Source organism: Ceratosolen solmsi, unplaced genomic scaffold (genome assembly GCF_000503995.2).
Source record: "Ceratosolen solmsi marchali unplaced genomic scaffold, CerSol_1.0 scaffold2, whole genome shotgun sequence".
Taxonomy (NCBI): domain Eukaryota; kingdom Metazoa; phylum Arthropoda; class Insecta; order Hymenoptera; family Agaonidae; genus Ceratosolen; species Ceratosolen solmsi.
Genome location: NW_011948422.1, coordinates 3,133,999 through 3,146,361, shown reverse-complemented (window position 1 = coordinate 3,146,361; position 12,363 = coordinate 3,133,999). Strand labels below are relative to the sequence as shown.

At 34.4% G+C, this 12,363-nt stretch overlaps 3 protein-coding genes across 3 annotated transcripts in view; all 3 read left to right on the top strand.

Annotated features, from left to right (window-relative positions):
* The window catches only part of LOC105361800 (probable ATP-dependent RNA helicase DDX17), a 6,959-nt gene extending 2,592 nt beyond the window's left edge, over nt 1-4,367 (top strand). The window contains exons 5-8 of the mRNA XM_011499079.1: nt 1-53; nt 2,544-2,783; nt 3,675-3,863; nt 3,954-4,367. Of these exons, the coding sequence (XP_011497381.1) occupies nt 1-53; nt 2,544-2,783; nt 3,675-3,863; nt 3,954-3,991 (520 nt within the window). The 3' untranslated portion in view covers nt 3,992-4,367. The remainder of the gene's footprint in view (nt 54-2,543; nt 2,784-3,674; nt 3,864-3,953) is intronic.
* A 2,487-nt stretch (nt 4,368-6,854) lies between these two features.
* LOC105362013 (uncharacterized) lies at nt 6,855-7,356 on the top strand. The gene is made up of 2 exons (XM_011499339.1): nt 6,855-7,071; nt 7,224-7,356. Exons 1-2 carry the CDS (start codon nt 6,855-6,857, stop codon nt 7,310-7,312), a joined length of 306 nt encoding a protein of 101 aa, XP_011497641.1. The 3' UTR covers nt 7,313-7,356.
* Nucleotides 7,357-7,360: 4 nt separating this feature from the next.
* On the top strand, nt 7,361-11,540 carry LOC105361799 (DEAD-box ATP-dependent RNA helicase 20). The gene is made up of 3 exons (XM_011499078.1): nt 7,361-7,526; nt 8,934-9,390; nt 9,578-11,540. The coding sequence occupies exons 1-3, from the start codon at nt 7,495-7,497 to the stop codon at nt 11,468-11,470; spliced, it is 2,382 nt and encodes a 793-aa protein (XP_011497380.1). The 5' UTR covers nt 7,361-7,494; the 3' UTR covers nt 11,471-11,540.
* Nucleotides 11,541-12,363: the final 823 nt, after the last annotated feature.

The window sequence follows — 12,363 nt, the reverse complement described above, 5'->3', positions numbered from 1 at the left end:
ATCTGGCAAAGCTCCGATACTTGTTGCTACCGATGTAGCAGCCAGGGGACTAGGTAAGCAATGATTCCATTCAATTTCAAATCGAAAAATATGATAATAGGATGAGTTTGTATTCGGTTGTAATTTACGTAAGAAATAACATTAGCTGCTCTTAAATTTTGGGAACTCAGTGGGGAATTTAAATCTTTTCAGTCTAATCTTCAATTTATTTGCCTATTCTAACGTTAACTGTTATTATTGTTTTTATAATTTGATATATAAGAAAAGTAAAGCATGTGATAAAGTAAAAAGTTAAAAATATATATAAAAAAAAAATAAAATAAAATAAAAAAAAAAGAGCTTAAAAGCTGAACAAAATAATAAGGACGAGCAGAGGAAGGTGAACTAAGCGGCTGGATGTTTGTTTGCATTGCAGAGGCACATTGCGCGCAGGCCCACGCCGGGTAATGCAAATAGCATTCGTTGGGAGGTGCTCCCGCCGTCTCTTTATTCGGTGGTGCACTCTGGTTTGCATTGTCTGCGCTGAGGCTGCTGCGCGTGCCTCTAATCACACATCGGTGCCAAAGTGCCGCTGCCGCGCTCTTGCACGTGAGAAACAAAGAGAGAGAGAGAGAGACGTTGGGGGCGACCCGAGGTGGTGTCCGGTCCGCGGCCTGCAATTTGGGGGCGCCGCCACCGGCGGACACGAGAGATTATGACCCGCGCACATATACACTGTGTCTGGTCCTCTCACGCCTGGCGTCGTGTCGCGCCGCCGACGATCATCACGAATCGGCCGAGGCAGTTCGTTATGTCCGATGCCGAATATGAGAGAAAGCGAGAGAGAAAAAAAGCGAGAGAGTGAGAGTGAGAGTGAGAGTGAGTGAAAGAGTGAGAGAGTGTGTGTGTGTGTGTGTGTGAGAGAGAGCGTGTGAGTGAGAGAAAGAGATATAGAGAGACAGACGGACAAGCAAGCAGAGAGCTCAAGCGAGAGAGATAACGAATGAGAAAGTTCGAGTATCTACTCTCCTCTCCACACACGCTGATCACGACTCAATAATCGGCTGGGTAGCTGCTTAAGGGACTCGAGCCGATCGGGTCGCTGGTGCTGCTGCTGCCCGCTTCTCGCGGCGGTGTTTTGCGATGCCCGCGGACCCACATACGGCCCACACGCAGACTTCTCTCTCTCATCCTGACGCCGAGAGATAATCGAGAAAATACACAGTAACTGAGAATACGAAAGAGCGAGAGAGCGAAAGAGATGAGGTGTGAGAGTTAGAGAGCGATAGAATTAAAGCGAGCCGCCAATTAGAGATCACTGGCGATTGTAGCATCCTGGAGACGGGCTTATTGTAGCTGGAGTAAAGCTCAGCCTCGTCTTCGATACATATCCTTAGCTACGCATTCGTCTGCACCAATCTTAGTATGAATATATAATACCGATTGATTTTACTCTTACATCCATTATTTCAATACTTATATAACAGCTAGATTTTATTTTTATTGCTTTTGTTTATTACTGGGGATGCGAAAGTCCGATTAAAGATCGCGCTAACTCATAAAAACTCCGGCAAATAAGGTTTTCATTTAAGAAATCAATTCGCGATTTTCTGGCCCAATTGTTTCGAAATTATATTTTTTCTGTCCGTCAGTGTCAATGCGAATAATAAAAATCTACTAAAAATAACGGTCATTACGGTTTGAATTTTAATCATTAATGCACTTTATTAGTAATTTCGTTTCATATTCATTTTAATCGCGATTAATGTTCCCTCGACGTGCATAAAGAAACATTATAAAGAAGAAATTGCAAATTCTTTGTTTTTCATTGTTATCTAGTAATTGTTTTAATAAAAGCTTTCCCATCCCCTTGTCATTTTTTCCTGTACTATTAGATGAAGGTATATTTATTATATAATTTTATAAATTTTTTTTTTATTTTTTTTTCTTCTTTATTTCTATCATTCGAAAGATGATTTTTTTTTTTCCAAACATACAAAATAAATATAACTTCATACATATATTGTTTTCATTTCACTATTTATTGATTGATTGACATTGTTTAAAAGAGTAACACTTAATTCTTGTATCCGCTTGGTATTCTTTTTCAAGTAAAAATAATGGATTATTTTGTCAATAACTTATGATTACAATAGTAAATGCTTGAAAAAGAAAACTACTGCGTTGTCTACAATACGCATATATACTTTTTTTAATATTTGTTTTACATCCTATACGCTCGCTCAAGAAGCATAACCTTTTTTATGTTTAGAAGAACTTGGTTGTAAAACTTTGAGATTTTAATCATAAAGGGCATTTTCTTTGCGAGCGTATTATTCAGAGACTCACAATTATTGATAAGTAAGAGAGGAGAGTGTGAGTGAACGAGTGAAAGAGTGAGAAAGAACTACTATGCATTTATCAAAATGTTTAACATTTTCGCAACACTCATAAACGCCAATAAACAAACGTAGAGAAATAACTAAGTTCATGCTCATTTTCATACACAAAGAGAGAGACGGGAAATCGGGCCGACTTTATAATATCATTCTTATTCATTTCAGACGTTGAAGATGTCAAGTTTGTTATCAATTTTGATTACCCATCGTGTTCGGAAGATTACGTTCATCGGATTGGACGAACTGGTCGCAGGCAAAAAACGGGCACGGCTTACACGTTTTTCACACCGAGCAACGCGAACAAGGCCAATGATTTGGTCCAGGTGCTCAAAGAAGCCAATCAAGTCATCAATCCGAAGCTCTTGGAATTGGCGGACAGAGGCGGTGGTTATGGACGACATAGAGGTATTAAGCCATTTCCTTGCTGTTTGTATTCTAACATCGTACATTGTATTAAAATGTGCATGTCATTGGTTTTATCTTGAAGTAGCTCAAGTCCAATGATTAAGATTAAAGTAAATCATTCGTTAATGTGTTATTTGTCTGACCATATACCAAATTTTGTTTCATTACAATAATAAAATTTTAAAATTCTTAAATGGATGAATTTTCTTATTAAAATAATCTCTTAGAGCATAAAGAGATATTTTTAATCATAATTAATAATGTAATTAATAACGCGAGGATATTAATGATTTCTTAATGTCAAAACAATATTAAATTTAGAAAATTTAAAGGCATAATAATCATATATTTCTGTTAAATTATAAATTTACCAAGTTAAATGTTATCTTTAACATTATCCTATGCTGCATACGAAAATTTACAATGAATTTTTAATTTATCATAAAGTTCATATTCTTCTCTGTCATTTAATTTTTTATATGCATAATGTTTGTTTATTATATCGTTACCTATTGCTATTTATTTTGGATGTAATTTCACGTTTGAATCATGCATGCATATTTACCAAACCAATGCATTTAATTAGTATCGCACTCTTTAAATCAAATATAGAGTTAACAACAGAGTAAAGTGTAATTATAACACGTTTGCACCGCACTAAAAAGTTTTTAATGTAAAATGTCACTTTTATATTTTATTAATTATAATATTTTATTTATAAATACAGATTTAATGTTGATTTTAATGACGAAAAGTTTCATTTTTTTTTTTTTTTACTTAATAACTTATTGGCAAGTTTAATGCACTCGTGCATTAACAGTCTTAATCATACAATTTCAGAAATTCAGCAATATAATAACAATTAAAAATGGACAATTTACGTATTTTCAGGTGGCAGAAATAGGTGGCGATCGAAAATCGCTCGTCGTGAAAAAGAACGTAGCTTGTCGAGAAGTCGAAGTCGTAGTTTAAGCAAAGAAAGAAACGGTAAAAGTGGTCGCCGAAGTTACAGTCGTAGTTATTCGCGAAGTCGAAGTTATAGCAGAAGTCGAAGTCGCAGTCCCCTTAATAACCGTTCAGGCAAGCATTAATTTATTTTAAAAAATTAATGTTATGCCAACGCACAGCTCGATAAGCGAATAAATAATGCAATGTTGTATTTCCTTCCAGAAGTTATTGGAAAAAGTTATTGGAGTAGTGAGAGATGATTACTCCCAAAAAAGTTTACAATGGAAAAATCAGTTGTCGCGCAATGAGAAATGTCAAATGAAAGTGATATGCATCATAATTAATTTAAGCTTTTTTTTTTAGCAGTGATTATGCTAAAAAAATATGAACAATCATTTAACATTTGTAAGCATGTCTTCAATGTCCTTATTTTAAACAGTCAACATTATGTTATAATAATACATTACTGACTACATATAAAAATAAATTTTTAGCACAATTGTATAGCAGGGAATAGAGCGTATTTGTGTTTCAATGTAATAAAATCCATATTCATTCCTATGTTTAGTTTGGGAAACTATAAATGTACAGTATTTAAGATAAAAATTGCAAAAATAAAATTTGTTAGCTACAGAATGGAACGTTACCTTTTACCTTTAATGACCTTTATATCAAATGTCTCATTGTATTTTAAAGTTTTACAAATATTTGTTGGGCAGACAATTAATTTTATTGATTCTTAATCAAAACAAATTAATGACATCAGTCGATATGTAGTACAGTACAATTAATCAAACATTTTACAAATGCGAACGAAGCTCGAGAAAGTGATATCTTGTTGACTCGTCGAGTATTATTAAATTGACAAATTTATACATGCTTTAAATTTTATTAATAATAATTTTACATAAGCTTTTATTATCGTATGATTATTTACAATTAGAAAAAAATATCACGTTAATTTTATTACGAATTCTTATATATAGTAGATGGAAATTTAAGATTTCAGATGTAAAATCTTTTATTACTACTACTGCGTCAAAATGGTAAGTACAACTTTTATTTTTTATAAATTTTTGTTTTTTTAATTTATTCTTAAAACATTAAAAAAAATTTGCATTTAGCAAAGTTATATTTTAATATTAAAACTAAGCGTTAATATATTAATTTATAAGCCATGAATGTTTTATACACATGCTTTAGTTATCATAGATGATAAAATAATTATAATAAAACATATTTGTCACATTAAATGAATAATTTTCGTAGATCGTTACATCTTTTAATATTTTATCATATGGTATTATATGCCTATCGACATGTTAAACGAATTTTTTAAATAATAAATATTTAATAGATTGGCTGTTGATAATTTATTTAAGAAAGTATGTATATTCTATAAGTTATTCATAGTTAATTAAAAAATTTCAATTAATGCATTATTTATTTAGTTTCATATATATTTTATATTATATGAAATATATCTATGAATTTTATATATACGAAATATATCCATATGATATAAATTATTTCGATTTTAAAACAAATACATATAAATGTATTTTTTGCTAATGATTTATAGTCATTTTAATTTCACTGTATACAACGAATGGATAAATTGAATTAACTAAAAATTTATTTAATTCTTTAGAAATATACCTTATATCTATAAAGCAATTTAAAAAATTTGTTTATAAGTTATTATTTTTATAAAACTGGGTGCGATTAGTTGAAAAGTCTTCTTTATTAAATTAATCAACTTATTTGAATAAAATAATTTTTAAATATGTTTAGATAAATTGCTTAGAACATAATTTGTTAAGAACCTTCAGTACCGAAGTGTAGTATTACTAAATTATGGGCATTTGATAAATCTTTTGTGATGTAATATTTATATCAAATTTATCCAATGAAATGGAGCGAATTAAAAGTTTGTTGTTTACGATTGAACAAAAAATCAATCAGACATGGTAAGTTTTGCTATATTATATATATATATATATATATATATATATATATATATATATATTAATACCCTTCCAATTAGAAATGGGAATTGCACAAATGTTTAAGGAATTCAATAAAATATTCTTCATTGTTATTTTTACTTTCTCGACAATTAATAGTAATCTTAGATTCGATGTCTGACGGTTACTCTTTGATAGAGATTACATTATAATTTATATGTAATTATGTTAAACGCCCATTTCATTAAGCACATATATTTACATTTAAATGTACAAAAGTAAATAATAAATATAGTAGAAATATAGTAAATAAATAAGTATATTGCGCTACGCATTAAAAGGTTTATTTTATAATTGCAAATAAAAATACTTCCAGAGGACAGAAAATGATTTTGATGAACAAACACCAATAATAAATATGAAAATCAGCTTCGGCAATTGGCAAATATTTCATAAATTCATTATTAATTTGAAAATTACTGTTTGATTTGTAAGAAAAAAAAAAAGAAGAAAAGAATATATCTAGACAATATTCAATATTAAATATTAAATATTAAATATATATAGCAAAATTTACCGTACATCTAATTGATTCTTTGTTCAATATTTGTTTAAATGGTCAGAGTAGCTTTGATAGCTTTACGATTCTTAAAAAGAAGTCGACTATTTGTAACTTATTGTGTTGTATATGAAATCCAAAATAATTTTTACATAAGAGGCTGCTAGTCGGCTGACAGTTTGCGATCGAAATAATTATTTTTTTGTTTTTTTTTTTTTAAATTTCCAAAACAGAGGGAGAAAGATCGAGTTTATAGCATTAGGCATTTTATGGCGCTGCTCGCTATCATCGAACGGCAAAACATTTATTTAATCGCCAAAGGAAAGGGAGGTAGAATTTATCGTGAATGGGCGCAGTCGAACGCATTAGAGGTGAACCAAGATCGAATATCTCGTAGAGGCATAAACAATTATGGAGAATCGTAGAAAGACAAATGGGCGCGCAAAATCAGTCGCGGGAACCTTTTTGAGGATCTGGGCCCGTGCGAAGCAAACGGGAAATAAAAGGGCGCCAGGAGCTTCTGGGTGTCTCCGGTCCCGCACTCTAGCAATATCGATTTTCGGGATGCATTCGCGGAATATTTGGAGGCTTCGGGGCATGCGTGCGCAGTCCGCGCCGACGTTCCCGAATACTGGATCTCCGCGATTGGTTGACGTGGCCGAGGTCACGTGCTCGACCCCGGGCGAAGCGAAAGGCGCGGAACGAGTGGGGGGAGAGCTCGGGACGAGTCGCGAGCGGAAATCTCTGCCAGCTGCCCGCTTCCGTCTTCCCGAGCGCCTGTCAGCCATTAGCGCTCTGTTCACCGGGTTTCTGGGTAAGAGAATCGCAATTTCGGCCAACATCCCGGCCTCTATTTTTACCGAAGAGCACGTCCCTGAATAGGCGAGCGACGGTCGCTCGTCGGGAAAGTTGTTCTGGAGGCGTCCGACAGGTCCAAGACGAAAAATTAACGCCTTTGTTTCGCAGGTTTGATTGGGCTCGACGCACGGAAGATCGTGACCAGACCAGATACTCCGTTCTACAAGACAGACAGAGAGAACGATACGACAGCGTGAAAGCGAGAAAAAGAAAAATCGAGAGAGAAAGAGAAAGAAAGTGAGAGAGAGAGAGAGAGAAAGAGAGGGTGGGAGCCTTGAGGAGGCCAAGAGAAAGTGGAACGTTTCTTTCAGCCGACAATTTCTGCGCGAGAGGAACTATACACATAAACACACACACACACACAGTCTAGTCGTGCGAAATGTATAGCAATAGTTACACCAATCAAACTTCGTGAGTAATTTTGTGAATTTCGTATTATTGTAGTGTTGCGTTTGTGTTGAGTTATTTGTCCATTCGTTGTGTCCGCATGGACACGAAATCGATAATATGGCGTACGATGTGGCCTCTTCCCTTCCTTTTTGGCACCAATCTCTCGATTCTCCCATGTACATACCGTTTGAGCGTCAAAGCACGAGAAATATAATGACTACGGCCATTTTGTTGAAGCCGAGCTACTGTATACGCACATTCCCATTATTCCTTGTGAAATGAGATTGTCAATAACTTTATTCTCGCGATCAATTGTTTCAACTGCTTAAGGTCTCATTCGCGATTACTCCCTGTCGCGCACTATTTTCTTTCATCGTCGTTCGATAATAATCATCATATGTGAAAGAATTTAGCCGTAGTTGTTATCATTTCCTTTATCTTGTTAATTAAAAAGAAAAAAATAACGTAGACGCTTGTGGAAGAAATATAGCGTAAAACAACAAATAATCAATTTTACAATAAGTATTTGGGTATTACATTGTCCAATATTTATTATTCTGGTCAATTCTTAACGCATTTCGCTATGTTTATATCGATAAAAATGCTGCTTATATTAGTTTTTTTTTTTATCCAAAATATACCTTATCTATTGATTGGCTTATTTATTAATTAATGCAAATATAAAAAAAAAAATTCTATATTTTTAATAGACAATGAATTATGTATTTTGTTTAATTTTTAATGATAAATATTAATTTCTTTCTATAGAAGCTTCATTATGCTGTAGCCAGGCATTCAGCTTTAAATAATTTTTTTTAAAGAATATGGTACTATGTATTTGCTTTAATTTTATCTGTTCTAAATGTTATTAGAAATTAGAAATTAGAAAATGCTTTAATAATTTTGTTATTTAATAGCCTATACATCTATTTTGGGTATCTTTATTTTATTATGAATGATTAGAATGATAATACAAATACACGTTGATATTGAATATTTGTACAAAAATTTAAAAAATTTTTAAATAAGTTAAATATATTTTATCGAAAGTTGTTCGAACGGATGATTTTATTCTCAATTTCAATTTATGCTGTAATATTATATCTATATATTAATAAATCCATTATTATTTGATTTTTTTAAATTTAAAGTAAATTATCTTTGGTACAAGGTTGTTTTTATACGAAAATCTGACATATTTAAAAATCTTAAACCATTATAATCAAGATGTTTCTGAAGTAAAGTCATAAGAAACTTGCGTTTACAAGAAATAAAATTTTCTTTACTTATTATACCAACTGCTTTGTATGGAATAGTATTTTCTACTATATGTAGAAAATTTAAAACAGGAATAATTATAACAGTAGTATAATATAATAATTAATAAGAGAATATTAATATAATTCATTATAATTTTATATGTTATAGTTTCAGACCTAGGGGGAACAGGGAATACGGCAATCGAAAAGGGGGTGGTGGTACCTATTGGAATAGTCAACAGCAATCTCAAATTGAGTTTGGAGTAAACAAAAAACAAAATCAGAAGAAATCACCAGGTGACCTTTTAAAGAAACCAAACTGGGAAATGATGACATTACCGATTATTACAAAAAATTTATACGTGCCTCACGTCAATATACTAAGTCGTACACCTGATGAAGTTAGCAAGTATTACTCTGGCAAAGAGATTACTGTCAAGGGCAACAATACACCATTCCCAATACAGGCGTTTGAGGAAAGCAACTTTCCCGATTATGTAATGGAGGAAATCAGAAAGCAGGGATTTTTGGAACCTACTGCAATTCAAGCTCAAGGATGGCCAATTGCTCTTAGTGGTAGAGATATGGTTGGCATTGCTCAAACTGGATCTGGCAAGACATTAGCTGTAAGTGTAGAGCTTATGATAAAATATTATATTGCATTTATTATAAATCTAATAATCACGTAATCTATTTAATTGAGAAATTACCTTTAATTTATGAAATAGGTGCTTTAATAATTACTATAGAATACCATATTATTTATATCATAATTCTGATTGCTATACAATTTTAATGTTATAATTTTTTCAGTACATTCTTCCAGCAACGGTCCATATCAATAACCAACCACGTCTATCACGAGGCGATGGTCCTATTGTACTTGTCCTTGCGCCAACCCGTGAACTCGCTCAACAGATTCAAAGCGTTGCTCGAGACTTTGGTTCATCATCGTGCATCCGTAATACCTGCATTTTCGGTGGGTCACCAAAAGGCCCACAAGCTCGTGATCTGGAACGCGGAGTAGAAATCTGTATCGCTACACCGGGACGTCTTATTGATTTTCTGGAGCGGGGTACAACAAATCTACGTCGATGCACGTACCTCGTTCTCGACGAGGCTGACCGCATGCTGGACATGGGCTTTGAACCTCAGATTCGTAAAATTATTGAACAGATTAGGCCAGATAGGCAAGTTCTTATGTGGTCGGCTACCTGGCCTAAAGAGGTCCAAGCCCTTGCCGAAGATTTTCTCAGTGACTATATTCAAATTAATATTGGCTCATTGACGCTTGCTGCTAATCATAATATACGTCAAATTATCGAAATCTGCCAGGAGCATGAGAAAGAGAATAAATTAACTGGTTTACTCAGGGAAATTGGTTGCGAGCGTGGCAACAAAACTATTATCTTCGTGGAAACAAAGAAAAAAGTCGATGATATTACGAAAGCTATCAAACGAAATGGTTGGCATGCAATAGCCATTCACGGTGACAAGTCGCAACCAGAGCGTGACTACGTACTTTCAGAGTTCAGGAATGGAAAAACAGCTATTCTGGTGGCAACGGATGTCGCTGCTCGTGGTCTTGACGTCGAAGACGTTAAATACGTTGTTAATTTCGATTATCCAAACAGTAGCGAAGATTACATTCATAGGATAGGCAGGACTGGCCGATGTCAAAGCGTGGGTACCGCGTATGCGTACTTTACACCAAACAACGCACGACAAGCCAAGGAACTGATTTCAGTATTGGAAGAGGCCGGCCAATCGATCAATCCCCAACTGGCCGAAATGGCCAACTCTCAAAGAAATCAATATGGTAAAGGTCGTCAACGATGGAATCACAGCCGCGGTAACAGTAACGGAGTAAAAGATGGCCAGATGGCTGGTGGTAGTCCAAGAAACAATCGAAGCAGTCCTTCGCAAAATAGCTGGCAGAATCACTTTGGGCATCAGAGCCAAAAGCCGTCACAAGGTATATCAGGCGGTCGACCGATGATGCGCCAGCAGAATTGCTACCAAACTGCCCGACAAAACAGCTATCAAAACAGCTACCAAAATGGCTATCAACAGCAACAGCAACAGCAGCAGCAACAACAGTCATCATCTCCCAATGGATTCCAGGTCTCGCAGCACCAGCAAGTACAGGCTCAGCAGCAGGTGCAGCCACAACAGCCGCAATCGCAACAGCTACAGCACAGACAATCCAATGGTTATCAAAACATTACCAGCGCTTATCAGTCGAGTGGTGGTTCGATTCAGAATGGCTACGGTCAGAACAGTGCCAATCAGCAACAGCAGCAGCGTTACCAGAACTACACTGGAAATGGTTACCAGGGTAGCAATCGTTACAATAATCGACAGAACGTATACGCGAGCGGACAGCAGACTAGGCAGCAGCAGCAACAACAACAGCAGCAACAACAACAACAACAGCAGCAGCAGCAACAACAACAGCAACAACAACAACAACAACAGCAACAACAAGGAATGTATTCGATACCTCAAGCCTTTATGATGCCATCAGGCGCTCATACTGCGGACTCGAGCATTCAGAATCTTGTGAACAATAAGTTCTTTCAGACGAATCGACCACCACCTGCGACGGCTAATCCCTGCGCCTATCAGTCTGCTATGAGCTACGGCCAGTTCCAGGCCGTACCGCCCTATGGATATCCATATCCACCAACTCCCGTGCAGCAGTGATGCGTCGCCTAAATTGGCGATGTTTTAATAAAGGGAAAGCTTCTTGATTTTTTTTAATTTGAAAAAAAAACAAAAGAAACAGAAGGTGGGTTCGTTATATTGTGTAGGAAGTTAACGTGTAACATTTATTTTAATATAAAAAAAAAAAATTTTTTTTTTAATGAATTTCATATTCAACGAACCCCGGTTTAAATCTTGAGAATTAAACTCATTAAATTGATTAAATATTGAAAGAAGAAAAAAAAATTGCGACCTTGATAGATATCTTTATTATTATAATTTGTGTTCTTAACGTAATATTTGAATTATTTGTTCTCGTGTTCTTTATTTCATTTTTTATATTTTTTCTTTACTATCGTACTTTTCTGGAATGGTGCTCAAATTATTAATCGTCTTTAACGCGATTGAAAATAATCCTATATTGACTGCAAGCAGATAAAGATAAACGTACATGTAGAGATCTGCGAAATTTAAAAGCAGATATGGATAAATTAATCAAATCGTAATCGAACGAACAGAAACAAAACGGTAAAAAATTAAAACGCGTTCGTTTTATGATTCGAACGAAAGATTCGTTTCTCGCAAAGCACATTCCAGTCGAGTTTGAACGTAGGGATTTAGCTAATTAGCGATGGTATATCGATATGCATATATATTATATAATATTAATATTAAATATTGGTCATGACCACAAAAGTGTAGCTCACAATTTTGGTCATCTCTGTGGTAATTGATAGCGTAATCCTCTTGCGATTAAAACTATGTATACTACCTGTATGCTTTTCTGAAATGCACGAAACATATAGAAGGGGGGCGTGGGTTATAGGATTAATAATTTATAATTTATTTATAATCTGTCGAGTGTATAACAATGAAGAAACTAGACGACGACG

Excerpts from the sequence above, each read along its gene's own strand:
- LOC105362013 (XM_011499339.1), top strand. The coding sequence starts at position 6,855 with ATGCGTGCGCAGTCCGCGCCGACGTTCCCGAATACTGGATCTCCGCGA. Across the intron at positions 7,072-7,223 it reads TCTGTTCACCGGGTTTCTGG|GTTTGATTGGGCTCGACGCA; the intron begins GTAAGAGAATCG and ends TTTGTTTCGCAG.
- LOC105361799 (XM_011499078.1), top strand. The coding sequence starts at position 7,495 with ATGTATAGCAATAGTTACACCAATCAAACTTC. Across the intron at positions 7,527-8,933 it reads AGTTACACCAATCAAACTTC|TTTCAGACCTAGGGGGAACA; the intron begins GTGAGTAATTTT and ends TATATGTTATAG. Across the intron at positions 9,391-9,577 it reads GATCTGGCAAGACATTAGCT|TACATTCTTCCAGCAACGGT; the intron begins GTAAGTGTAGAG and ends TAATTTTTTCAG.